We start from the raw sequence: 27,809 nt of genomic DNA on the forward strand, positions 1-27,809 counted from the left end.
GGTGCTCGCAGAAGGAGGGCGTTCCTCTCCGACACATGAAGCCGAAGACCACAAGCCATTCGGCGGATACACAGCTTTAGATCCGCGATCAGACGCACCGGATCTTCTTCCCTTCCAGTCCACATCGGTGCTGTCACCGAGGCCTGGCGGCAGAGGAGGCCGAGGCTGCGGCCATGAAAGCCAACCGTCCTCGCGCAGAACCAGGACGGTAGGATTCCTGCCTTCTCATCCAAAACAAACGTCCCAAAACCTTCTAACGGTTCTGGTTTCCACGTGTGATCATCTTTTGATGTGGCAACACGAATATTGAGACACATTTTTTTTCTACCGCAGACGTGTTTCCTGTCTGTCGTCATCTTATTTATCTTGTGTTGGTGTTTGTCGACGTTTTGATCGTGAGGTCAGAGGTTCAGATTCGAGCAGCTTCTCACGTGACTTTTGTTTTGTTTCCTCATGATTATTATTACTTTTTTAAGTCTTAATTTTGTGTTTTTTATCAGATAATATAGTAAGCATTGTGATCAGATTTGAAGCACAGAGTTAAGTCGTCATTAAAAACATAAAATTAAACATGTTCAAAATAAAGTAAGGTAAGGTAAAACTTTATTGATCCCTCAGTCATAGCACTATGGAAATATAAACGGTCACCGGATTAAATAATTTTGTTGTTATTCAGTTTCTATTTTTACGAATTAAATGTCAATGATATAATATAAGTGTTATTTCTTAGAAATAGCTGGAAACTAATAATTTGTTCAGGTTTCACAGTACTTCAGAGGTATCATTGTGTGTATATGGATATATATTTATTTTATTTTAATTAAACCAGATGCATTGAAAAAGGTCTGCACATGAAAAGAGTAAGTTAATGGTTAAGTCACAAATTTTAACCCTTGTGTTTTTCCTGGATCAAGGTGACCTTGAGGCCAAAAGCAAATGTATTTGAGGTATCTATTGTGTTGTCTCTGGGTCAAGGTGAACGACCTCCCTGGCTTCCAGAAATTCATATGCATTGGTGGAGGTTGTTCACTTTGACCCAGAGACCACACAAGGATTAATCTCAACCAGACACGGTGTTTTAAAAAGTTTTTGACATCATACATTTCAAACAACAGCATTTTAATATTGTGATTAAAACGCTATTTCATTTGTATTATCTGGCAATATTTGAATTACTCTATTGTCTTTCATTCAGGTTATCTTTCTGGACCTGAAGGGAACTTAAATCTGCTGCTGCACGTCATTCAGCCACTCCTGAGAGGACATGTCACCTTTGTATGTGCCGAGGAGAAGAAAGGTTGTCCAGCACCAGAGTAAAGGTAAGTCCTCCACCAGCTGCACCCCGGACCAGTCGTCGCTTCCTCTTTCTTTGATCAAATAACCTTTTTTTTATCTTCAGTTTTCCAGCACACACCAGAAGGAGTTTGTGGATTAAGTACAGTGGGCTACCAACACTCTCAGGCGCCAAACCAAAACTATGATGGAAAAAGGTGATTTAGTTCTCCGTTATTCTGAAGATGAATCTCAATTTAAAATCCAATATTTGGGTCACTCAGGTACAATGACCTCCAGAGGGTTTCAATGAGCACTGCAGACCGCCCCCCTAACAGCTGCTCTGTGATGTCATCATCTGGTCTGGGTAACGGAACCGAACCAACGCCATCAACTGATCGCCTTTCCCCTGATCTGGTGGTGAAGGAGGTCTGGTCTCAAAACCCGGATGTAGTGCAAGACCAGAGCTGGGCTTCAGGGAGGGGCTCAGAACCCTGGGGGCCCGTGAGGGATGGACGGCAGCAGCCGGACTGGAATTGTAACAGGACCAGAAGTGACCACGAGCAGGTCTGGGTGCAGGGAAGAGACTCTTCTGTTCCGGACCAGACCTGGAACTCGCACCCGAGCAGGGGTCCTCATCAGCACCAACAAGCCTGGGCCGGACGAGATATAGCAAGACACCAATCAGGTTCCGGGCAGATGTGGGCGAGCAACACGGGGAACGTCTGGAGACCCGGTATTTTTTCTGTAACTATACAATGTGTAGATGATATTGAAAGTTGTGATTCATTTCTGTTTTTCTTAAGAGATGAACATGAAGAAAGTGGAGATCCAAACGGAATCCGTCCACTCACACCCCGGCAGACCAGATCCAAGTAAGATCAGTTAAATTTGGGTGAATCATAATAATCTGTGGCAACTAGAGAGGTTTGAAGACGTGTCATCTTCATGTCACCTTCTATCTCCAGGTTGTGGTGGAGCCACAAACATCTCACAGGCCTCGACCTCTCAGCTGGACCTCAAACCTCTGATCTTCGCCGTCAAGAAGGAGCCGCCCAGCTACCCTCCCGGTCAGTCGCTACTCTCGCTTGTTGGGTTTAAATCAACTGACCGTGTGTTAACAGGAAGTGACGAAGAGCGCTGGCAGCTCCAGATTTCGGCGAAGGGTCGAGTCTCGTGTCCGAAATGTAAAAGTGTGAGCAGGAAGACCGTGGAGGGTTTGAAGAAGCACATGGAGAACTGTAGACTGGTGAGTAAGTGTGGCAGAAGTGTGGGTTCTTGAAAGGAATTTGTATTGGCAAGAATCTGACGATATAATGTGTATCATGATACAGGGGCAACGATACGATATTTTGTGATACTGTAGTAACAAGAATATATGTGTAGTATTGTCAAGTACTTGACTCTGGTGTTGTATGATTTACAGACTACATGACTATCAAGTCGTAACTGCTTTCATTTGTTTTAAAACTAAAATATGTCCAAACATCAGCTTTAAATGTTTCTGGAATCCACTGTATCCTCTCATCCTCAGTCATTGCCGGGATCTCAGGGATTTAATTGGTCCTTAAACCAGCAAAGGACGTAATGACTGTTAGATAGCAATCAGCATCAGATTTAAAAGCTGCTGGAGTCGACCGTATCCTCTCATTCTCAGTCAACACCTGGCTCTCACAGGATTCATTTCATTGAATATTTGCTTGTTAATTGTAAATTAAAAAAACAAAAAAACATTTTATTCAAGCTTTATTGAAATAGAAACCATAAAATAACTATTTTGAAAATAAAATGGGGTTTCAAAGCCAAAGAAAAGTTTTAAAATCAATACATTGCTGTTTAATATCTATACAGTATCGTGAGTTGTGATATTTAAGTGTATGGATACTCTCTTAAACACCTAGTTATACCTTAATACAATATCGTCTTGTCTTTTTCTTTACAACTAGTTGAATAAAACGACTAGAATTGAATTCTTAAGTTTAGTCACCAGTCCATACACTGACCTGGATATTATTTAAAAACATCATGGAAGGAAGTGACGCTCCGTGAGTGACTTGTGTGTCTTGTGCAGGAACCGTTCACGTGTCCTCACTGTGGGAAGCAGCTCAAGTCGTCGACGGGGATGAAGTATCACATCATGGCGGATCACAGTTACCTGGTGGGTGGTCGTGTTTTCCTCGTGACATGTCCTCTTTTTGATCAAAGATAGAAAACATCTGAGACGGTAGTTTTTACTCGACGGTATCTTCAAAAAGTCTTGTTCTGCAGCCGACTGCTGACGACGCAAGAGAACTGGACGAGCCAGCGATTAAAGACAAACTTCGCAAAATCCTGAAGAAGCTGGGAAAATTAAAATGTTCCAAAGAGGTGAGAACAGTCCGGGTTGTTATATGGTTGTAATATTAATAACCATTATTGGTTACCATGGCGACAGAACTGCACAATGATTTTTAATTCGTTTTTATAATATGACTTAATTTCCTCAGAAATGCTCCCTCAACTTGTTTTTAATGATTTATGGTCAGGGCTGTACCGCCGCCTTCAGCAGTATTATGGGATATCTCTACCATATGAAGAAGTGTGGGAAGGAAGAGTCAGAACTGGAGAAGCTGCTGCTCAACTGCTCCCACTGCGGGAAAACCTACAAGTCCAAAGCGGGCCTGGACTACCACCTGAAGTCCGAGCACGGTCCCGTGAGTCGCCTCGCGGTCGTGAACGGTTTGAGTTGAAGTCCGGGCTGATGCGAACGTGTTTGCCACGCAGGCGGCTCTGAAGGTCGAGGAGGACGAAGATCGGAAGACGATAGATGAGGCGAAGCTGGAGAGGACGGCGAGCGGTCGAGTGCAGCGAGCTTCGGCGCAGGTCGCCAACTTCCACATGGCGGAGATCGCCAACAACGATCTGCCCAAAGACTGGCCCAAGAGGAAGTTCCAGTCGGACCTGGTGCCGGACGACAAGAAGGTGCAACCAAAATCTTTTTTTTTAAATAAAATCACTTGGCATTGGTTGACGCTGGAGTCTGTCACAGTTGAAGTACTCGCGGCCCGGACTGCCCTCCTTCAGCCAGGAGGTTCTGAGGAAGTGGAAGAACGAAGTGAAGCTTCAAAAGAAACTCTTATGTCCTAACCAGGTGACACGAAAGTTATAAGAATTTAAACTCTCAGTTTAATATTTTTCTACAGTAACGTTAAACACTCAACGACTTGGAAATACTTGAGTTGATCTTTAAAGTTCTGAGCCACGTGTCTCGTCTTCAGGGCTGTTGCAGTACCTACACCAGTGTGTCCGGGCTCAAGGCTCATCTGGGACTCTGCACAAAAGTAGGTTTTCTGTGATTTCATGAATCGTCCAAAAGATGTTTTTTTGAAACATGTTTCATCCTTCCATCCTTCCGCTCTTCTTAGGCAGGACTAAGTTACTCCTGCATAGATTTCTAAACATTGACTCTTAAGACATGTTTGTCGACAGTTTGACAAGCAAAGGAAGTCTTATCTTGTTTGAATATTAGCCATGTGTATTGGCAAGATACGCAATACGATGCTTAACATGATACAGAGGGTAACTATATAATTTATCGTGATACTGTAGTAACAAGGATATATTTGTAGTATTGTCGAATACTTGACTTGTAGAATTTACAGACCACATGACTCTTGACAAAGTCGACTACTTTAATTTGTTTTAAAACCAAAATATGTAAGTAAGTAAGTAAGTAATTTTTATTTGTATTTTATTTGTTTCCAGACCAGAAGTTTAATTGCAACACAAAAATAAAAATAGTTAGTTAGTGTGCCTGTATGAACTTAAAGGGCTGTTGGTGTCATTTAAGGGCTTTTTACTTGCTTAATATTTGAGCCACAGAGCTTTTCATCATCATGGATGATGACAGTCATCCTCTCAACACTGTCATCAGTGAGCAGAGAAGCAGAATGAGTGCATGAATGCTCCTACCCAGGTGCAAAACAAATAGACTCAAGGACTCATTCATTCCTCGTGTTATTAAATTGTACAATTCTGAGTTCGGGGGCAGGAGTGGAGTGAAAGTATCTGGATGTTCTGTTCTATGTTAGTCTTTGTATCCTTTGTCTTGTTGTTTTTCTTTGATCTATGTTCTTTATCTTTAGACTTAGATTGCATCATCTTGTTCTTTCTCTTTATGTTCTTTTTCTTATTTATTTTGTTTTATTTTTTATTTTAAAAATGCTGTATTTTCTGTGACTATTGGAAAAAACAATCAATAAAGTTTTACCCTTACCTTACCTTACCTTCTATTTAGTTTAAAACCTTCTTAAGAGACTTGAGTAAGCTTTATTTGCACAGGGTAACTGTGCCCTTTAGAGATATGGAAAAAATAACCTTGAAAAAAAATAAAAATGTGATTTTTAAAGCCAAATATGAAATTACAAAGTTCAACAGTATATTTTAAAAAAGGATTTTGAAGTGTATCAATATTTTTCTCACACCACTATTGAACAGGTCATGCAGACACATCTCCTTATACAGTAGTTTATGTGATAGAACATATTTAAACATGTGAGCTGAAGAAGAGAAGATGTTCTACTGTCTTTAGTAACTACAGTGTGAGAAGAGCAGTGATGACTCATGTCTGCAGTCGGTACAAAAAACGTTTTTTCTTGTTTCTTTCAGGGAGAGTTTGAAGCTGGAAAGTACAAATGTTTGATCTGCAGCAAAGAGTTTAACTCTGAGAGTGGAGTGAAGTATCACATCAACTCTGTCCACTCACAGGTAAGTACTTTTCTTAACCTTCTTAAATAAGAAAAGGTGTTTGTGGTATCCCTTCTCTAATCTCAGGGTAAAGGTGACCCGGTGGCCCGAAAACAAATGTGTTTGTGGTATCCCTTGTGTTGTCTCTGGGTCAATGTTAAAAAGTGTGTAACGTACAGGAATGCGTCCGCATTTTTTTGTTAACAATTCCTTTTGCAAATATTTGGTAACTTAGGCTTAGAACTTAGAGGTTTGTCTGACAATTAAAATCATTTAAAATGCAGGTTAGATAAATAAATGGTGGTTCGGTACCTGGATTCAAGGTTGTTAGTCTAAAAGCGGCTATTTTCAATTTAAGAAACTATGTGAATTATCTTTTACTGCTGGATCAACACGTTTTTATAAATGTTTACAAATTAGTTTCATTTACGTGTTCGTTCAAACTGCAAAATAATGGTCTGTTTGTTCGCATAAACTGTTTAAAATTAACAAGCGATATCATTGATAAATGGAATTATTTGTATATCCAAAATAAAGAAATACAAATGAAAGTAAAGCCAAAAAAAGTAAACAAATGAGAAGGAAGAAGTAACTTTCTTTTTTGCTTTTTGACTATTATTCTGTTTGTCACTAATTTCTAAATATTTTTACATATCTATTCATATAAATACATCATTTATAATCAACTATAGAAATACATAACAGAAATCCAGTAGTGAAAATAGAATTAAATTACTTACTTACTTACATCCTAGTTATGCAATATTACATAATATATTGATAACTTTTATGGTTCCATTATTGACTTAATAACTGTTCATGCCATCAGTTTTGTGTTCGTTTTTTTCCATCCTTACTATTCTCCTTTTTTTTTAATGTTTCGTCTCCATATAACTGTTTGTGAACATTAGAGGGCGCTGCTGCTAATTAACAATTGCATTCTCCGTCTCTCTCAGGACTGGTTTGTGACCAACAAAAAGGCTTCCAAGAAGTTTGAACAGTTCCTCAAAAGTCAAACCAAACATATTGTCCAGCACATGGACAACCAGGTGGTCAACCAGTACCACTACCACCACTTCAAGCAGCAGCAGCACCTTCACTACCACCACCTGCAGCAGCCGGACCACCAGAACCTCCTGCTGGAGGAGCAGCAGTCCACCATGCACTACACTCAGCTGCAGCCTCCGCCGGGTCAGATGTGGGTGGATGCTGGGGCAGACGTGGAGGTGATGATAGAGAAACCTGGTGCTGGGATGATAAAGGTGGAGGTGGGAGGAGTTGGCGAGGACTCGTTTTGTTTCGGCGGATCACGGGTGGAGCAGCACAACAGGCAGAGACTGGACGCCTGGAACCTGGAGCATTCGGGTGTGGTGGAGGTCCAGGTGGAGATTGAGAACGATCAGATAGACGCTTGAGTCTTTTTAAAGAGGTTCATGAGAGGAGGCGTCAGGTTCTTCCCATCAGAGAGCAGGTGAGATGGCAGCTACCTTTCTGGCAACAGATCTCGTCATCACGTTTTTGGAAGATCTCATCCGAGGAGTCGTTTATAAAGGATGACGAGGGTTTAATTCCGAGTTTGCTGCGTATGTGTCTGCATGTTTGACAGCATGGAAGGTGTGTGAAGGTGTTTGTGGCCACAAAACTGAAGCCTGTCTCAACGCTTTGCTGTTGCACTTCAAATCTGAAGAAAAAAATATATATATATATTGTTGAGGACTTTTGAAACTGTACTGAAACTGTGCTACTTTTATAATCGTGTCAGCTCCAATTCCACGAGTCTTCAATCGTCAGCATTTGTACTTCATCTATTTACGTTTTTGCTGATTTTGAGCTGCTGATGTTCTTCATCGGTTCTTCCAGATTGTAGCCAAACTCGATCGAACATCGCATTTGTGCCAATCCAGCAAATCATTCTTTGACATCGCTTGTGTTTGTATCACCCCCGGTCACTAAAGACGATATTCTGTGAGTCAGTAGCTGTGAAATTATTCTAGAGCCTTGTCATAGTCACGTGAAATACAATTTACATTTAACCTTGTTTGCACTTTACCACCATTTAATGCCTGATTTACTCACGCAGCACCTTTTCGTTTTAAAACTTGAGACCAAATCCATCCAAAAAAGCCTATAATCATGACCAGAGGGCAGATGATTATTCATTTTAAACTGCTTTTGTTTGACTAGAAAGTAAATAAAATCAGGTTTTGGGACTCATCTGAGAATAGAGTTGTTTTGAAGAAACTAAAATCAGCTTTAAAAGTAAAAGTCACTCCATTGTGTCAGTGATTAACAGTCGAGCAGCTTGTTTTTGTACAATGTTCTGTTCGTCCTGTAAGTCAATGATCAAACTGCCTTGTTTAAACATGTCATTGCCGTGTTTTAGGATCTTATTTGTGCAGCTGCTGCTCTACAGTATAAACAACAAAAAAATTAAAAATATGATGTTTAGTGTCCTTGTTAACTGTGTCTTCGCAGGTTTCTCTTAAGTTCTTCAACTGCTTTTTGGTGAATTCTGCCCAATCCCCTTGTTTCTGTCACTATTCATCATCTCATTCAATGCACCCCTACTTTATTAAACCACTTTTATTTTGAATAGTTTCCATCTCACATTTGGTGATATAGCTCTAAGGGGTTATTGTTGTTAGTATACTGTAACTAATGTGTGAAAAGGTTTCACAAATGTTTACGTGTATCTGTACCTTGGTCCACAAATGTGTTACTTTGAATTGAGTAACATAATTCAAAACTCGAATTATTAATGTGTACTTTTGTTAACAAGTCAGGAATGACATTATACATTTATTGTAACATGCACATGTTCCAAAAACACATTGGATTATATTTACACATGTGAGTTTTTCTTCAGTCCTACTGTGGAAATGTTGGTTTCAGGAGACACTTCAGTGTTACAATGTTTTTATGATGTTGTGTTTACAATTAATAATAATATTTGATTTGAGGTTTCTAAACATTACTTTTCAGCTAAAATGTACACTTAATATTCTAGATTTACTCTAACGTACTTTAGTATTTTTCCATACAGAGATGTTAATTATATACTATCGTAAAAATATAAAGTTTATATTTTCGGTATGAAATTGTGCATTTCCACATCCAACCCAATGGGGGCGCTGTGGACTGTTCCAGTAACATGGCGGATTCTTGTGTTCAGAATACAAGTGTTTGCGGACGTTATAGGGCGCGTCAGTAAATACTTTGGTTCTGTTTGAGAATTAAAAATAAAGCCGAGATCAAGGTCCAGAAGTTTCGGCACGACCTCCCGGACCTTCTTCCATCGGAGCTGCTGACTGCATGTTCGGGTCTCGATCCCGTGAGTCCGGTTTTGTGTCGACGGTGCTGGTGTCGGGTCACTTCACCCTCCGCCACGGCAGAAGAAGCTCAACGGTGACGACCGGGGAGCTTATAAACGGAGTCATTCAGTCCCGGTACGTTGACTAGTTAATGTAAATATATAAAATCTATGTTAACTTGTGATCACCAGCAAACCAAAGGTAAGTTAGCATTAGCTCCTGGCGCCAAAAATGAAAGGTTCAAAATTAAATACAGTATATACTTAAATATATTTAAAATGTAAAATATGCCTTTGAAACAAATACGCCGAATTAAAGTGTGTCTTCACTAAATAATATAGTGCAAGTCGTGGATTCTGTAAGTATTGTATTTGTTTTTAAAAACGTAATTGAACGTTAAAGGATGAGAATTCTGGGGGGGGATTTGGTTCGTATGTCAACACTTTCGACACGCGGATGTATAAATGCTCCTCGTTACTTGTTATTAATAATTAACAAAAATATTACTATTATTACCACGTTGATAGTTATTCAAGTTGTATTGATTCTCTTTGATAATGTAGTCAATTTATAAACATTATTTTTTTATTAATGTAAGTAAGTAAGTAAGTAACATTTATTTATATAGCGCTAATGTGAATCAGTTGCATCATTATCTTCAACTCAGAAGTTGTTGTTGAATGTATGAAGAATGTTTTATAATATTTTTTTATTTAGATAAATAACTTGAGACTTGGTTTCACTTGTCATAAATGTGTAATAATTTACAAAATAAAAAACTCTAATTTAAACGACCGATAAAGAGATGACACTTTTGTCTGTTTTATGTAACAGAGAAGCAGCCTGAAGAATATGAGGTCACCCCTATTGTGACCTCTGCAGCCGAACATGGAGTCATCGGAGGTCAGCGAGCCTGTCGAAGAAAACAAACCCACCGAAATGACTGGAAGTAAAAATAAGCTGGAGAAAAGTAAGAAACCTGTTAAGTGCCATGGTTTTAAAACTATTGTGAGAACATCTATTGAACTTTCTTACTATTCTGTGCATGTAAACATATGGTTTGCATCAAATTCAATATAATTTTGCTTTTACTATAGAGTTTGGTTCGTCCTTAGATTCTTCTACGTTATCTTGCAGGTGAAGAATCGCCCTCAAAGCAGCTCTGGGATTTGTGTCCCAGCTCAAAGGGTCGCCAGCGGAGGAAGAACCCCAGATATTCTGAGTTCGAAACTAAGGAACTAGATGATGAGGAAATAGATAAACTATCGACCAAAGACAAGCCCACAGAAGAGACTCCGTTGAAGACTCCTAAGAAGCGTGGCAGGCCCAGAAAGTCGCTACAGGTGACCACGGACGGAGACCAAATATCTGCTGGTGTGACGCCAAGAACGGATGGATCGACTGCGGATGGTGCTGGACAGGAGGTCAACGGGACTCCAAAGCCTAAGAGGAAGTACGTTCGCACAATAAAGGAGCCAGCTGCACAAAGTGAAACAGTGGAGCAGGAGCAGGAGGAGGAGGAGGAGGAGGAAGAGGAGGTCCAGATCGGCCGCCGGGGGAAGAGGGGCGCAGCCAAAAAGTAAGTCCTGGGCGTGAGTCGCAGACTAACAAAGATGAATGTAGAGACATTAAGAAACATCATAAAATAACCTACTGACCAAACATTCACAGAATCATTTTGAGTTCATCACATTTGTATCCTCCAGAGCGATGAAGTATCTCCGAGCAATAGTGATCAACGAGACCCCGCAGGGTGACGCTCAAACTTCCGCTGCGGGGCCAAAGAAAGAAAGACCAGGTAGGCGTCCCAAAAGATGTAGAGTGTTTGTGGAAGGTCGTCATCGGATCTGCTCTTCCAGCGCGCCAAAGAGGCCGGAAGCGGAAACGAAGCGACGATGAAAACTCAGACGATGACTTCATTCCACAAGTTGAGGAAGAGGAGGAAGAGGAGGAGGAGGATGAGTTCAAGGACGAGGAGAACATTGACCTGGACTTGGAGTTTTCGTTGAGTCGGCGAAAGTCGAAAGCCTCCAACCACAGCTCCAGTTACCCGGTCAGTAATCTTCATCTTATTCTCGTAATACCAGCCTAAGACTCCCCTTTTCTCCAGCAGGGGAGCGGTGGTGGGTTCCAACTGCAGGCGAAGAAAACCGTTTGGGACGCCTTCCACTTCACCAAGAAGTTGTGAGTGACAAATAACAAATTTGTATTTTCTCCACCAGCCAGATATTTAAGTTTTAAATGTTAAAATAAGCACAGTGAGGTTAAAATGTGTGTGTGTGTTGTGTCTCTCAGCCGCGAGGAGCATCAGAGCAGCTGGGTCTTCCCTGACTGGATCCCATCTGCTCACACCTGGAGTCTTGTTCCCCAAAGGTGAGTCTCTTCTCACATGTTCATAATCTCTTCACGTCTCTGACTGTGCCTCTTATGTTTGTCATGTTAGTCAAAGTGCAAAGCATTTTAAAATACAGGAAAAATGTCCAGCCATTATTTTTTTTTTACCACTTATCTGAGGTCAGATAGCAGCTGCCGTTAAGAAGCCCAGACTCCCTAAAAACCTCTTGCAGCTCATGTGGACAAATAACATTGTCTGTTCTGTGTGTCTCGAGTCTGCCCATTGCCTCCTTTCAGTTGAACACTTTTCTAATCCAAGTCCAGCCCAGCAAGTAATTCTGCGTGGCTGCTACAAATGCCTCCTGTGTGCTAAAGCTTGATAGTCAGACGTCATGGCTGAAAAAAGAGGTGTAAGAAAATATTGATAAACTTTAATATTGAATCTTTTTATTATAGTTCTTAAATGGTTTAAATTCCAATAAAGTGTGTGTTGAAACAAACTTAATTTTCTGGTTTTTGAAAAGTACAGTAAACACACAAATATCCACAGCGTTTGTTCATTTTTGTGTTGTAATTACACCCCCCGGAGACTAGATGGCCTCATCAGCCAAAGACACAATAAAACCGAGCAGGATCCCAACAATGACTGAGGACGTGGGGATACCGTGAACTCCAGCAGCTTTTAAAGCTGATGTTTGGACATATTTTGGTTTAAAAACAAGTAAAAATGTACGACTTCGTCAAGAGTCATGTGGTCTGCAAATGACACCATAGTCAAGTACTCGACAATACTACATACAGTATATATCCTTGTTACTAAAGTATCTCAATGTATTGTATCGTGATTCTTGCCAATACACACCACAACTGAAGACACTGCCGATCTCCTTTCTTCACTCACTTGTTAACAAACTTACAGAATCTTATCTCGGAGCTAGAAAAGCTAATCTTTATTGACACAGGGCCAACAGACCAAGGTCACAAACCAAAGAACCTCACCACATTGACGATTGTGTAATTGTATTTCAAGAAATCGGGTGCAGACCTTGCATACACGAGGGTCAAACTATTTTTTTTGTCCTACAGTGACGTGGAGAAATATCTTCCCCAGGAGCATCAATCGGCAGCTTTCAAAGTGTCTCGAGAAGGCATCCGAGAGGAGTCGACTCCGGTCCCTCTGAGGCGGTGAGTTGAACTCCTGTTTAACACTGTAAGAAAAAGTTACGAGAGTGTGTGTGTGTGTGTGTGTTTACACAGGTTTAGTTCTGTCCCAGCAAACACGGCCCGCTGGGACATGCACTTGTTCACCGGAGGGCCGGTGTGGGCGATGGAGTGGTGTCCAACACCAGATGGCGCTGTTGCCTCTCAGTTCCTCGCAATCGCCACACACATGAAGATGGAGGAGCAACACTTGTACCACAAAACCTACGCAGGAGCTGGACTGATTCAAATGTGGGACCTGGGACAAATTCAGTACGAAAAAAGGTCAGTTGTACTGAGTTTCAGTCAAAAACCATTCAGTCATCGTATACAAATCATTTTTTTGTATTAACAAACTGTACCAAAATAAATTCCTTTAAATTATAAAAGTCTGCTAAATATCGTTTTTTAAGATCTGTTTGGAGGAGTTGAAAAGGTGTTATTTTTTGAATAATAAAATACTTTATTATTTTTCAAGCTGAATGTTATAATTGTATTAAAAAGAAAACACAATAAAACACTTAAGAGGTTACATTACCTCATCACATTATAAAGAAATTATGTGGATAAAGAATTGAAATTGTAATATAATGTATAAAGAAGTTATTCTTTAAATTCTTAATTAAAAAATACTTGTTTTAAATGCAGATTAATTGGATTTAATGATAATATAGGAAAACAAATAACTCCGTTCTAGAAAGGCGCTTTAGAAATAACCATTACTTACTTACATGTGTTGTAATGATCAGTATTAAAGAGTCAGAGTGAAGACGGATGTAAAGAAAAAAAGAGGGTTAAGAAGAGTAGAGGCTTGTTGAGAAAGATGCAAGGAAACGGGAGTATAGGAAGTACATGCAGTGAATGATTACAAAAGGAGGATAAATGTTCTTAATGGATGGTATATTAGGTAAAGGAGGAGTGAATTTAAATATACAAGCATTTTCATTTTGAGGTTAAACATTCAAGATATTTGGGTTTGTATGTTTAATGCTTCATCTTGAACAGGCCAGAGTCCCAGCCAGTCCTGGCGTACGGTCTTGCCCAGGACAAAGGCTTCATCTGGCAGATCAAGTGGTGTCCGTCTGGTGGCTGGGAGGCTCCAGACTCTGACAGGAAGGTACGGAGATTTGTAAGAACCTCTGTGTTGGCGTCTCTCTGACTGCAGTCCGGCTCTCCTGCAGGCCCCACTCATGCCCAGACTGGGTCTCCTGGCCGTGGCCTCTTCCAGCAGCGTGGTCACCATCTACAGCCTCCCTCACCCCCGCGATCTGCTCCAGGGACACAGCGTCACCAGCTCTGGTAAGAGTTCAGTGAAATTCAATTGAGTAAACTTGAGCGTGTGAAAGAATGGAGTGTCCAGTAGAGGTCAGTGCTGCCGTCACAAACTTCACTGCCGCAGTTTGGTTCCTTACATGAAATCTTTGAATGTAAATGAACATCTAGATCGGCTCACACTCCACTGACCCCTCTAACAAGATCATCACTCGCACCGTGAGATCCGCATTCTCTCCTTCATTTATGTTACTTAATCACAGCAATAAAACGACACAATAAACCTAGAATGAATCAATCCTTGTTTCCATCCTGGCTCTCGTTCTCTCCCGGCCTATGGTAGAATATTAATCTGTGTAGCGTGACCGTGTTCGGAATTAGATTAATTTATAGGCAAACGGGAAGATTGATGCACTGCTAAAAATTCGAGCAGCTACAATGTCACTGCTCAGTGAACGTGGGTAATGGAACCATTGAGAGAGCGGATTAGATCCCGGCTGATACTATTGTGTGTTTTCACCGTCTAAGATTTTTAGAGGAGCATTTTAAACAAATGTTTTATAATCAGCCTCTTCCACCTTCACCTGTCTTGACTCTTGTCCTCATTCATCCATAAACCTCATGTGTTTTCCTCTTTCTTTATCTCCGATCTTGGTCCTTCAAACATTTTTCCATCTGGTCTCCTTCATATTCTCTCCAAACTTCTCCACAGGAGCCGTCGAGAGACTCATTTCTTCACTTGTCCTGCAGTTTTAAAGTTGGATCAGGCTCCAGAACGAGCTCGAAATATTTTAATAATGTTTTTTTTCTTGACAATTTTGGTCCATGTTTATTTGTAATATTTAATATGTTGTCCAGAAATAGTTTTAGATTTTCTATCTGACCTAATTATTCATAATTGTTTTTCGCTTCACCCTAGAAAAGTCCCCAGCTGCTCACGAAATAATGACTCAACAAAAAGGTTAACTTTAGTCGTACTAAACCATCACAAACACCGATATCAAAATTACTGAAAAAACACATTTACATGATAATTAATACAAATTATTGTCAAAAAAAAAGACAAGTAGTACAAATGTAGTGTATGGAAATGTTTCAATAAAACTTTGATTAAAAATGTATTGATGTGACAGTATATGTGGGTCACACGACCCAGGTGATGACACAGACACTCAGTCCCCTCTGAGAGAATCTTCCCAAAAACAAGCCAGATAATGACTGACAGAAGAAACCGGGTCAGTTCCCCAAAGCCGAAGCACTTGGTATTTTTAAATGCCAGCCTTTACCTGATACCTGTTATAATGTTTTTAATGTGTTCTACCGTGTGGTTTCGGAAGAGAAAAAAGTGCTGACTTGGATATCAGCAACTGCAACACAAACACATTAACTTGGCCTTCGTGTGACCCCCTCAACCCCCCTCCCCCTCCCTCGGGTCTCTTTTGAGTGTAATCCCAGGAGACTAGAGGTGATTGACAGGGATGCGATACAAGTAGTGTCAGCTACACAAGCTAAAATTCATAGCTTCCAACACCAACAACTGGCCCTGCGATGCATCTTCTTTGTCATTTCAATTATAGATCCTTGTCTGATGGCGAACGCTGCTGTAAATTATGTGTGTTCACCACGCCGTTGAGCGTTTCTCTGCTTTTGTGAGTTTTTTTTTTGTTTTTTTTCTTCCCCGCCGTTCAATTCTGGGACTCTCACTGCCGCCTCTTTTTAGTCACTTACTCATTCATTGCTGGGGACTGGACAGCCAAGAGTGATTTATAATGATCCGTCATGAACGGTGTGCTGCGCTCGCAGAGACGCCCGGAACATGCTGTGTCAGACACGCAAGCATCCCACTTGATCTCTAATCTTCTCATGGTTTTTTATGCTAATAACGGATAACTGCTGCAGTTTTTTTAATTTTACTCGACAAGAAGACTCAGTAAGGCTTTGTTTTGAAAACTTTAGAGAAAACTTGGATTTTTTAAGGCTTGTTTCACGAATAGGCAAACCGCTGTGCTCTTTGTGACTCGGTGTTGGAGAGACCTTTGTTTAACACTTCTTGTTATGTAACAAATTGTTACTGTCAAAAGCTAAGACTGTCTACTTGTATGTCGACTACAATGTCGGTCGTGCAAAAACAATAGCCACGTGGTAGAGGGTCTGACCACGTCATCATACGGTCAAGCACTAGAAAAAGCTTCCGTTGCCATCTTGTTATACTACTTGCGTTACTACAGTTTCCTAAATTGAAAGGATTTTTTTTTACAAGAATAAATAAAATCCACACATTTCTTCTCACATGAAAAGTAGTTTGTTGACCTCCTGAGGAAACCCATGACAACAGCCTGCAGATGGTAGAGCGCACATTCGTAGAACCACGGTTACAACGATAACCTGCCTGGGATGTTTCATCAGAATTTTCTTTTTTTTAGTCTCAAAGTGTGGCTGGAGTACAACAACACAATTATTTTAATAACGCAGCAATAACAACATTAACACAACTTCAAGTACTGTGACTTTTCTTTTCACTTGCTGAGAGTGAGATTCTTTGAAAAAGTGAAACTGAGTAAAGGTTATAGTGAATCTCTCTCTTTTCACTGCGTCATGTTTCATACGTTAATACATTCTGGAATGAACTGCTTCAGTCTGATCTTTACTTTGCACCATGACTTGGTGTAGTTCAACCATTTCGAAGCCCTTTTTTTCCACGACAGAGTACTGGCGTAGATTTGTTTTATATGGATGACCTGCAGAGAATCAACTGATAAAATCAGTGATTATCTCAGTGTAATTTATTTTGTTCCTTTTATGGCGTTTTTACAGAAGCTAACAATATTTTTAGGGTCAATACAGAGGGAACATTGAGAACCCGCTCAATGTCTCATTATTAAGGAGGTCACTAAGAGGTTTGGGTTACTTTCTTTATATTAGTCCTGTAAATAAATATTGTCTATCAGGAGGACGAGGTCATTAAGTCCTCGGATCTTATACATCTCACACTGCTGATGGTTCCTGAACACGCTTCCGGACCAGAGGAGAGAAATCCTTCCAGACTGTTGCTCCTAAACTTGTAACGATCTTCCTCTGTGTTTGATGATCTACTGACTCCTTCAAGAAACATCTTAAGACACTTTTATTCGTGCTTTTCCCTGATTCTCTGAGGCTCTTTTGTCTGTCTTGCATGCCTTTATCTTTTGAGTATATATTTTAACTGTGTATTGTTTGTGATTGTTAAAGCGCTTTGTGACCCTGGTCTGGAAAGATCTTTACAAATACCCATTACTTTACTTACTTACTATCTATACCATGTGTATCAACAATAGTGGAGTAACTCAAGTCCTCCAACAAAACAATCTTCTCCGTGCCCCTGGACAAGCCTCTACAAATGTGACTGCTCTCTAACCTCTCCTATCCAATAACAATAACCCGAGGTGGAACACAGGGGGGGAGCTGAGCTGATGGCAAAGCCAATGACCCGTGGAAACAATAAAATTGAAAGTGTTGACTGTGAAGCGCTAAATAAAAAAAGAACAAATAGAAATGTCAGGTTTTATGTGAGTTTTAATATCGGAACTGTATTCCTTTTCTTAATCATGAAAGTGAGTGAAGTGTGAGAGCAGAAGTTCATTCGGAGTTGACGGTTCTTTTACGGTCTGGGTCGGTTAGATCGCTTCTAGGTTTTATAGCAAATATCCAACATTCTGTAGCAGGTTTAAAAACTAGTATCAACTATTGATCTAGAGAAACAACTCTGTGCACACATGGGTCAAATTGGGTCCGTGTGTGCACAGAGTAACCATTATAATTATATTTTATTTTTAGGATTTGATTTATAAATTAATATTATCTGATTGGCTTGCGTACACACACACGCGCGCGCACACGTACACGCACATACACACACAGAATGGTTTGTGCGGCGATGCCTTTAAATCGGACCAACAAATTTCATAGTCTATTTTTGTCTCGATCTACATTTTCAAAAGGCAAATAAATACTGATGATCAACGTATTGGCCGAAGTACTATCTTCGTATATTGGTCTTAACTTTGGGTTTAATCAAACAACCTTTTTCTCTCTATTTATTTCTCTGAAATGCAACTGGTAGAAAGAACGAAGTAATTGTTGTTGAGAGGTCGTAGCAAAACCTGTTATCTGAGCCCGAGGTTGTGTTGACGGAGTAGAAAACTTGGCGAAGAAGGCTTTATCGATCCCGACCATCTTAACTGCAGATGGCGAGCGAGCTAATGATGGGGAACAATCTCACGCCCGCTCTTCGTTATTGGATGTGAAATCTATTAAAACACAAGAGTGTTCGTCGAGGCAAACAGAGCGGCTCTTTAGTGGTGCTTGATGTCTAGTTATTTTGATCCAGATGAGGAACCGGGCGGAGTTTAGGGCTGGCCTTTACGTCCGTCACTTCGGGAGTCTGGTCTTGACAGCTATAAGACGAACGTTCCTAGGAAGATGGATGAGGCCTTGAGTTAGCTCACCGTGAACGAGTAGGCAGCGATTCATCACCAGCAGCTGGACTGCAGTTATTCTTTACACACATCAGATCTTACTACATCATATTTACTCATGTACTACAGCAGGTGAGTCCTGGAGAAGGTAATGGTTTGAACCCCACAACCCTACACTGTACATTAAAAAAAAGAAATCATGAAAATATTTACAGCGTAAAATGAAACTTTGCGCTGCTATATGTAGATAGTTATTACCTTCTCCTGGAGATGACTGAGGATGAGAGGATACAGTGACTCCAGCAGTTTTAGCTGACGTTTGGACATACATTTATTTTGGTTTCAAAATAGTTTTTCTGTCTCTGTATAATTGATTACATCTATAATCTCTTTAATATATATAATAATCCATATCTTATCTTATCTTTAAAACTGGCTTCATCATAGATCACTATTTTTTTAACCATAGTTCATTTACGTGTCAAATTACATGTGTTTATTGTAAAGCAATTCCTTTTCTTATTTTAATTTTATTTAATTTATTCATTTTTGTGTTGCAATTAAACTTCCAACTGCTCTATGTAGGCAGTTATCACGTCTGATGACTGGAGATGACTGAGGATGAGAGGATACAGTTGACACTGCTGGAGTCCAATATTTTGGTTCAAAACAAATGAGAGCAGTTACGACTTTGTCAAGAGTCATGTGGTCTGTAAATTATGCAACACAAGAGTCAAGTACTCGACAGTACTACAAATATATCTTTGTTACTACAGTATCACGATATATCACGTTGTTATTCCTGTATCGTGATACGTATTTGTATCTCCAGATTTTTGCCAATACAAACCTGTACATGTCACCATATCATTGTGAACATTAATCTACTTTGATTCTGAGACAACAATCTGCCGGGCCACAAAAAAATATTTACCATGAGTTTTACAATAAGTCACATGTCAAATCTCTCAAAATGACTTGATCTTGTGCTCCTTTCACAGACGGCCCTCCTCCGGTCTTCAAGGTGAGCTCCTTGCTGAGGTGTTCATATGCATCATTTCACAAATGTCACTTGTTTCATGGCTCACAGGCAGAAGGTGTGGTGACCCTGAAGCTGGGCTCTCTGAAATCCCCTCGTCTGGAACGGAGCGGCCAGGTCCTGTCCATGGACTGGCTGAACATCAAGCCTCATGACATAATGGCTATTGGATTCTATGATGGTGAGAATTGATTTCCTGGCTTGATGGATGGACAAAAGTTGTGAGAGAGCAAACAAACTCTGCCTGCAGCTTCATCTGTATTCTCGATGATGACAACGCGAGAGCGTGTTTGATTCATGCGTCTGAGCTGTGATTGAAATGAGCTAAGGCGTCTCCACGGCTCTCCTCAGGCACCGTGGGTCTGTGGAGTCTCACCACCTCGTCGGCGCTGCTGAGGGTGCGAGAGTCCAACGGTTCGCCGACTCTGCTGCCGTACCGATGCTTCCTCGCTCACGACCGAGCCGTCCGGGCCCTGAGCTTCAGTCCTGCCAGCAGGTAGGCGTGGTCTTCAGAGAGGACATGGTCCTCAGAGCCTCCTCACATGTCAAATGATCTCTAAAAAAAACAAAATGTCTTCAGATGTTAGGTCTATAATTATTTTATGATGTAAATTAATTCATAAAAAAACTTCAATTCAATTGTAGATATTTTATTCTTGTTTTTAATATAAATCCTTACTTTTTAAAATGTTCTTTCAAATATTGACATTAGAAAATGATCTTAAGCCCCGCCCACTGACAACACTTTGTTCTTCTGGAGATTAAATCTTGTTACCATAACCACGCCCACTCTTCTGCGACTGGTCAAACATTGAGGTTTGTCACTGCACGTCATCAATCACTGAAGTCTCCAGGGCCAAGGAACTCGTTGTATAAACAAAGCGGGGCGTGATAACAGCTGGGTGGAGGAGGAGTGAAGCCATTATTACATCATAATGTACTCCGCTCTCGTAACCTCTCTTTCGCCCAGATTTCAGACGGGAGAACTTTATAAAGTAATACGATTAAAACATAATCATGATGAGGGACTTACTGCATCTTGGAGAGGAAGACCAGAAGCAGGGACTCTAATGTCCCAGGAAGCAAATGGCCCACAAGTTGGAAATTACATTGATAGTTTCTTCTTTTCACAAATAACCGGACAAATAAAAAAGTTTGGCCTGATGAGTTTAAGTGTATGAATAAATGCAGACAGGAGCTGTTGAGTGTTTGTAGAAATCACTGAATCATGTATAATCTTCAGAACACATCATGGCCTGATTCAAGTTGTCAGATATTTCAAGTGGGATTTACACTTGTAACGGCTGCAGAGGCAAATTTTCATACCTCAACATTTCTCCTCAACTCCTTTTTATTGGCCTTAAATGATATCCCGCGCTTGGCTGCTCCGCTGATGTCAACTTGAGGAAAGAGATGGAAGTAAAGAATTACGTCTCCTGCACAGTTTCACGGAGTCAACAGCAGCGGTCAGGAAATATCTGCACTCTGGATTCTGCAAATATCTGGATTCTTACTTGTAACACCGGGTCAAGTCAGGTCTGGCCTTTATTTACACATCTATGAAACTTACTGGATGAAACTTTGTCTCCAAAAACATCTGATACCTTCTAATGGAACAAATATTTTCAGACTCGATCCTTTTTGTCTCTGATGTGTTTTTGTTGTCTTCTATCCGGGTCTGGTTCATATCTCTAGATGCATTTTGAATTTTTGCAATTCTGAACTGAATGAGAAAATAGTCTCCTTCCTGTGTGCAGGAATCTGCTGGCGACGTCGGCAGAAGACCGCTCCATGAAGACCTGGGACCTCAACAGACTACACAATCCGGTCACAAACACCAAGAGATATCTCTCCAATGAAATTCACTGGCCCTTAAGCGCAGCGGGAACTATGTTCTCTCAGGAACATGCCTACTGCCCGTGAGAATACTTAAACCATAGAGTGGCACAGGCGTTAGTTGTACTGTCTAACTGAGGTTTGTTTCCTTCAGGTTGACCTCTCACGGAGTTCACTTTTACGACCATCAAATGGTGTCGTACTTCCCCATTCCTCGCTCCAGCACCATGTGGGTGAGTCTAGTCCGTGGTCTAGGTTCTATTGGGAGAGGCTTCATGACGGTTGCGATCTGAATTAAACAGAGTCGTGACCATTTCATTTTGTATTGTTTAAATTCACATTTATTTGAAATCGCAAAATAAAAATTTGTTCCGTACCTCTCAACCACCCTCTCAGTAACGCTGACCTGAACAGCTCCCATGATGCTTTGCCGCCCAGCAAACCAATCACAGCTGTCGATCACTTTTGACGTAGAAACATAGATGAAGAACTTAAATACACTATTGTATAATCAATCAGCCGTCACTATATACAGTGTGTTAAAAACGAATCATTGGAGTTTGCTGTTTTTTTGGCACCATAAGTTTCTGTTCAAATGAATCTGAAACTTTTATAACACAATATAGTATTTTTTAACCACATCATGCCATGGCTTTAACTATATATCTTCAAGCTTGTGACATCTTCAACCATGTACGTCTTATTATTTTGTTTATTCCAAATTTTTATGTTTAATATTTTTTAATTTATAAAGAAAATATGAGTTTATTTATTTTTTCTTATCCCTGTCATTTACATTTTTACAATGTGTACAATATTTAACCCTTATGTTACTTCTGGGCCACCTTGACCCAGAGGTACCACAAGGGTTATACAATTTAAAGATTATACATTTATTTATCTTATTATTATCTCTGGCAAACCTTTTTAAATTCAGTATTCACGCACTGAAAAAAGTTTTGCTCAAGGGCACTTTTGTATCTACAAGATTGTGACTGAACTCACAGCAGCTGAAGTAGCAGCTACCGTCGCTAACCTCCGTGTTTCTTTGCAGTCGATATCGTACAGTGATTGGCTGAACTCTCTGGTGACGTCGGACATTCTGGGCGAAGTCATCTTCTCCCTCCTGCCTCACTTGAGCGGCACTCACTATGGCCACAAACGTTCCATCGAGAGACGTATTGTGAGTTTTTCAATTCACCTCTTAGAGCCGCTCTGACAACACGACCACCTGTTATAAAGATTACATGAACTTCTGTGCAGCCTCTCTACATCACCTCCATGGTTCCTCTTGACTCGCCCCGTGGGGAGAATGGGGAGAAGGAACCAGAAATGAACCAGAACGCTGCTGAACAAACATTGTTGAAGCTTCCCTCCTACAAAGAAGCAGCACAGAAGTTCTACCTGCATCTTTCAGATATCAACATGGTAGGTTTTGGACTCGTTTGGTTTGCTACAGTAGCATCAAAGAGCTTTTAAACACATCAGATATTCGTTTACACTCTTTTGTATTCTCGCTCATATTTAATCACCCTCCTTGTATTGACTGCTTACAGAATTCAAATTGTATTTTCAAATGACCAGAACTCTTGGAAGGTTTACTCTTCTTAGAAAATTGAAACCTAAATCAAGTTTGCCGCCAGTCGTAGGATTGTTCATGTAGATGTTGTAAAGTGATTTTATTCAGAATGATAGTTAGAACGTGTCATATTCTTTAGGCAAAACCACAAACAAACCCTGAAACAGTTACATTCATGAATGTTTTCAATGCTTACCACAGCAGCTTAAAAAACTTGGACCCTTCAGTAAAAGCTTGTTGTTGTAAACATGTCTTATTTTTCAAATTCATCATCTCAGTTTGATCATTTGTGGGGTGTTATGAAAGATTAAATTGTCTAAATTGTCTGTAGGTTTTTCTGTGTGCGGTTTATGTTTTGCGTCCTGTGCCTCCCGCCTCAGCTGCAGTGTTGATGGTGATTTCTTCATTTTCAGGAAAATCTGGCCAAAGTCACTTCACGACCTCTGTGGAATCACATGAAACGGACCGAGTTGAAGGAGAAGGTCGACCTCGATGATTTTCACCTGTCTGCCTTACACAAGGTTTGTACACGCACTCTTGAGGTATATCTGTCATATTTGCCTTGAAGAATGTTTTGTATGAAGACATTTCTTTCTTTTTGGTGGGGAGAAAAATAATTGTTTGTACTGTGATCCCTGACAGATCATAATTTTTATTATATTTCAAGATGTTTTAGCTTTTTTAATCTCGGAGATAAACATGTACCTGGCCTTTTTTTTAAAGATTATTTTCCAGACATTCGAAGTGATAGTTCACCCCTAATTCAAACTTTACTCTTTTCTACTTACTCATGTCGACTGAGGGTTGTGATTACTTTCAGAATAATCTTCTTTTTATGGTTTTTATGGTTATAGACAGAATGTTACAAACATCCAAATACCTCCATACTGCTCGTTTTTTTTACAGTGTACAGTATAAACGCGCATTGTGTTCGGCGTCCTGATTGGCTAAGTGTTACCAGCCAGTGTTTCTCCTTAATAAAGTGCTATTGTGAGTTGTGGATGTTGCGCAGTCAGAGGCGTGTGCGCGTGCATTTGTTGTGATTGTGAGAAGGCGAGCGAAGCTGTCGCATGTTTTTGGGGAGTCAGATGGCCCTGCTCCCAAAGATAAACCAGTCTAGCCGAACAAAAAAAGTTGTTATTCCTCAGAAGACTCCTGTGGCAAGTTTCATATAAAACTATCCGGACGGCAAGTTACCGAAGCCTAGGAACGAGCAGCTAAGGTTGGGAACTTTGAAAACCAGCGGGTTTAACTGCAGTCAAGACGCCAGTCTGAATGAAAATATGACTTGATCTATGCACTATTTAAAATAAAATGTTAATGTATGTCTGAGAAAAGTGTATAAAAGTGTGTGGTTAGGGGTTTTTCTGCCTTAGAACATATAATAATTGTAAAAAATAAAACTGATTGCTTTGCGGATTTCGTCTATCGGGGGTTATTTTTTCGAAGGTATCCCCGCGATAAACGAGGAAACACTATATGTTATCCTAATAACTTTTTTGGAATTTTATTTTAATGGCATACCTTTATTTTACCCTCAATGGCAAAGTTGAGGATCATTTTCAACGGCTGCTGAGTCGTGACTCTCCCAGCGTCTGCAACACAAACAAGAGGGAGGACGAGGTGAAGGCTGGAGGAAGGTGCCTCTCTCCCTCCTAGGCTGCTATAAAATCGGCCTGAACGTAATGATGTGTAAAATGAGAAAAATGTGGGCGCATGAAGAAGAGGGGGAGGGATGGATGGGAAACCACCATTTGAGGATCTGATGTGTTTAATTTTAAGAGCGGATGTGTGTCGCTGTGCCCTCTGGGATGAGATGACAAATGACCACTTGGTGCAGGAAAAAAAAAGAAAACGCCGGCAGCCATCTTTTTCTTCAAATGGATTAGTGAGGGAGAGAGGGATGTATGGATGAGTGGAGGGGAGAGAGGTGAGAGGATGGCTTTACTAGTGGACCCTGAGTATTTTAGATTATCGTAGTGGCTTCTGTTTTCAATGAGTGGATTAATTGATGGTGAATAAATACATGAAAGTATGAAAGAAAGCATGATGAGTGGATGGACTCGTCTGAGGTTTTATAACGAACGAGATGGAAGAGTGATTATTGGATTAAAACGAATGGATAAATTCATGGACTGTTTAAGTGTCAACTTGTGTATGAATCTTCTGAGAAGGGAGTCACGTCCTCTCCCTGGTGTCCTCAGGTGCGCTTCAGTCCGAACATGGCGTCCCACGCCTGGGTGGCGTCCGCGGGACGAGCCGGTCTGGTGAGACTCCACTGCCTGAGGAGCATGAGCCTCCCTGAGATCGACGCCATGATCCAGGAGCAACGGTCGCACTGCAGTTCTCCGTCCCCTCCAGCGGACGAGACCCTATAGCAGCAGCAGCAGTGACCCCGGAAATAACCCTCAACTTCTGTACCTGTTGATCATGAGATTGTCATCATGAACAGAAGACAAACCATCACTGGATCAAGAATTATGTTGGACCAACTCCTAGTTTACATCAGGTTGTTTTAAGTTGTCTCCATGTCACGCCCAGTGGAAATACTTGAATGTATAAATATGTACTGATCATTTTTACCTCTTTTCTTTCATGTTTTAAGTGTTTTCTGTTGCGTTTTAATGGGAAATAAAGTTATACGTTTTAAACCCTGCAGATGTATTTTGTCAGCTTCACACTATCCTCGATCCAGAAGCTCGTGAAGCTCTAGATCAGAGCCACTCACTCGGAAGTTTGAGTCACTTTTATTCTCAAGTGATTGACTCACAACTCAGTTATTAAGACTCACTGGAATGTCTTGGACGCAGTAATTTGATGATTCATACAGACTTCCTGTCCTGGAGTCTCTATAGATGTTTGTGACTTTAACAGTTTCCTGATGATCACAGCAGGTTTGAAGTGACTCGAACATGTCCAGGAGTCAAACCTACTGTATTTATTGTCCAGAGACTCGGTGAACCTGCTTATTTAATGAGTTAAATGTACTTCCTGTCTAGCAAACACAATCACATGGCTTTCAGCAATATGTTTGACTTGAAACCAATTTAAGTCGCTTTGATATGTTTCAAACTTGATAAATAAAGTTAAATCCATTACCTGTTCGGCAACTTGAGCTATAGTGACTCATTCCGAGTCAGCTTTTATAGAAGTTTTGTATGAGTTACAGTAACATCCTGTGGAGTCATCTGTGTTTGCAAACACTCAAGGGTATTGTGGTTGTAGGGCTTGAGAGAGTAGATAACTCTGCAAAGTAGGGGCTTGAGAAAGCAGCAGGAGGGGCCTCAGATTGCAGCTGTGCAACAAGACTTTTGATTTAATTTGAGATTGTCAGGGAGCCCCCTGGTGGACACAATCACAACTACTCATATAACATTTTATAACAACAACAACGGAATAATTGGTTTTAGTTATCTTTGAGTCCTAAAGCTCAACTCATGGGTTCATTTATCTCAACTAGTTAGTAAAAAATGACTCCAGCATGGTCTGACACGGGCAGACTTTTATTTCACTTTACAAAAAACTCTTGCGACACTGAACATGAGTGACGAGGAAGCGACATCACGATCAGACAGACAGGCCGAGGAACACTTGACACACAGTATTTGTTTCACATTATTATTTACACACAAGATATTGACGACACGACGAGGCATTCGCAGACTTCCAGAGTGGACGAGCAGAACCGGGTTGGACTTTTCAGACGAGCGCAAATGCCACGACAGTCAAACATGCCGTCTTTACATTCACCGAAAAATATTCAAATATACATCTTTTTTTTTCCTTTACAAATGTGTGAAAATATAGAACTTTAAAAGGTCTTTGATTCATCCTCCGCAGAGTGGTGTGATTGGCAGTTGAACACAAATTCCAGTTAACAGCTAACAACCATGCAACGTCGCGGATCGCTCCGGAGGTTTAACCGTGTCTTTTTGTCGAAAACATTAACACTGTGAAGGTTTTTTTTCATTTATTTTTTTAAACATGTCGCGCACTGGCTCAATGGCTCTTCCTAAGAATCTTTAAAGTTCCAGCAGCTGTGGATACATGTGGTCCCGAGAGGATGGGGTTCAAGTGAGAGGTTGACGGAACTGATCTCTCATTATGACGAATGTAAATGTCACTGTATAACTGTGGCTCATCGTTTATAAACAAAGATTAGATCTGAACTCCCGTCGCACACACGTCCACTTGACACTGGAAGGTTTTCCCCTGTGGCTGTGGCTGTTATTCCAATACGTTTTCAAGTCGGTTAACAATAATCTGCAGTGTCCAGAAACCTAGCCTGGGTGCCATCCTGTTTCTACCGGGGGCTCCTAAACTCACTACCCTAAAAAAATAGTCTGGGATTGCTTGACCCGCTTCCGTTTCGAAATTCGCAAATTCGTCCCAACCGTGGATGAAGCGCACTGATTGGTCCCTGCTATCTCTGCCCCATTGTCAAGGCTTCACGTCATAATCAACATGGCCGACTGGATCAGAACTTGCTGATTTAGACGTAGTTTCAGAGCTGAAACGTGAGCAACTTGAGGCACTGAAAGCTTTTCTTACCGGCAAAGACGTTCTCGCCCTCGCGGCAGATTTCTAAGCCGAACACAACAACACGGTCACGTGAATAATAAGGCGATCTGATTGGATCGCGATATGGAAGGGTCATCCAGGGGTCATCCATACAGCGTGCACCACATGATGCCTTCATTACCTGACTTCGAAATTCCAAACGGAAGCTGGTCAAGCGATCCCAGACTATCTTTTTTTAGGGTAGCCGAGTGTAGGAGCCCCCAGTA

The 27,809-nt window shown here is 40.8% G+C and overlaps 2 protein-coding genes across 3 annotated transcripts; both read left to right on the plus strand.

Annotated features, from left to right (window-relative positions):
- The first annotated feature begins 23 nt into the window (after nucleotides 1–23).
- znf512 (zinc finger protein 512) lies at nucleotides 24–8,445 on the plus strand. Its single transcript, XM_087805820.1, has 15 exons — nucleotides 24–208; nucleotides 1,196–1,319; nucleotides 1,400–1,490; nucleotides 1,557–2,008; nucleotides 2,079–2,147; nucleotides 2,241–2,342; nucleotides 2,397–2,521; nucleotides 3,344–3,430; nucleotides 3,541–3,639; nucleotides 3,798–3,965; nucleotides 4,036–4,233; nucleotides 4,301–4,402; nucleotides 4,530–4,592; nucleotides 5,920–6,018; nucleotides 6,954–8,445. Exons 2-15 carry the CDS (start codon nucleotides 1,265–1,267, stop codon nucleotides 7,410–7,412), a joined length of 2,169 nt encoding a protein of 722 aa, XP_087661946.1. The 5' UTR covers nucleotides 24–208; nucleotides 1,196–1,264; the 3' UTR covers nucleotides 7,413–8,445.
- A 755-nt stretch (nucleotides 8,446–9,200) lies between these two features.
- Nucleotides 9,201–25,580, plus strand: gtf3c2 (general transcription factor IIIC, polypeptide 2, beta). 2 transcript variants are annotated; one of them, XM_087805817.1, is made up of 20 exons: nucleotides 9,201–9,443; nucleotides 10,143–10,278; nucleotides 10,446–10,887; nucleotides 11,015–11,106; nucleotides 11,168–11,361; nucleotides 11,419–11,492; nucleotides 11,604–11,681; nucleotides 12,729–12,827; nucleotides 12,900–13,127; nucleotides 13,848–13,959; nucleotides 14,024–14,141; nucleotides 19,570–19,592; nucleotides 19,659–19,788; nucleotides 19,959–20,103; nucleotides 21,365–21,526; nucleotides 21,598–21,676; nucleotides 22,498–22,626; nucleotides 22,707–22,871; nucleotides 23,436–23,543; nucleotides 25,227–25,580. In XM_087805817.1, the coding sequence occupies exons 2-20, from the start codon at nucleotides 10,197–10,199 to the stop codon at nucleotides 25,398–25,400; spliced, it is 2,634 nt and encodes an 877-aa protein (XP_087661943.1). In that variant the 5' UTR covers nucleotides 9,201–9,443; nucleotides 10,143–10,196; the 3' UTR covers nucleotides 25,401–25,580. The 2 variants fall into 2 exon arrangements, with proteins under 2 accessions (XP_087661943.1, XP_087661945.1); XM_087805819.1 differs by having other exon boundaries at nucleotides 11,422–11,492.
- Nucleotides 25,581–27,809: the final 2,229 nt, after the last annotated feature.

This window comes from Callionymus lyra, chromosome 13, assembly GCF_982586985.1.
Source record: "Callionymus lyra chromosome 13, fCalLyr1.hap1.1, whole genome shotgun sequence".
NCBI classification, from domain to species: Eukaryota; Metazoa; Chordata; class Actinopteri; order Syngnathiformes; family Callionymidae; genus Callionymus; species Callionymus lyra.

Bases quoted from the DNA above. Each gene is read 5' to 3' on its own strand.
- znf512 (XM_087805820.1), top strand. From the start codon at position 1,265: ATGTCACCTTTGTATGTGCCGAGGAGAAGAAAGGTTGTCCAGCACCAG. The intron at 2,009-2,078 runs GTATTTTTTCTG...GTTTTTCTTAAG, and splicing joins GGGGAACGTCTGGAGACCCG to AGATGAACATGAAGAAAGTG. The intron at 4,403-4,529 runs GTGACACGAAAG...TCTCGTCTTCAG, and splicing joins AACTCTTATGTCCTAACCAG to GGCTGTTGCAGTACCTACAC.
- gtf3c2 (XM_087805817.1), top strand. From the start codon at position 10,197: ATGGAGTCATCGGAGGTCAGCGAGCCTGTCGAAGAAAACAAACCCACC. The intron at 13,128-13,847 runs GTCAGTTGTACT...CATCTTGAACAG, and splicing joins CAAATTCAGTACGAAAAAAG to GCCAGAGTCCCAGCCAGTCC. The intron at 22,872-23,435 runs GTAGGTTTTGGA...CTTCATTTTCAG, and splicing joins ATCTTTCAGATATCAACATG to GAAAATCTGGCCAAAGTCAC.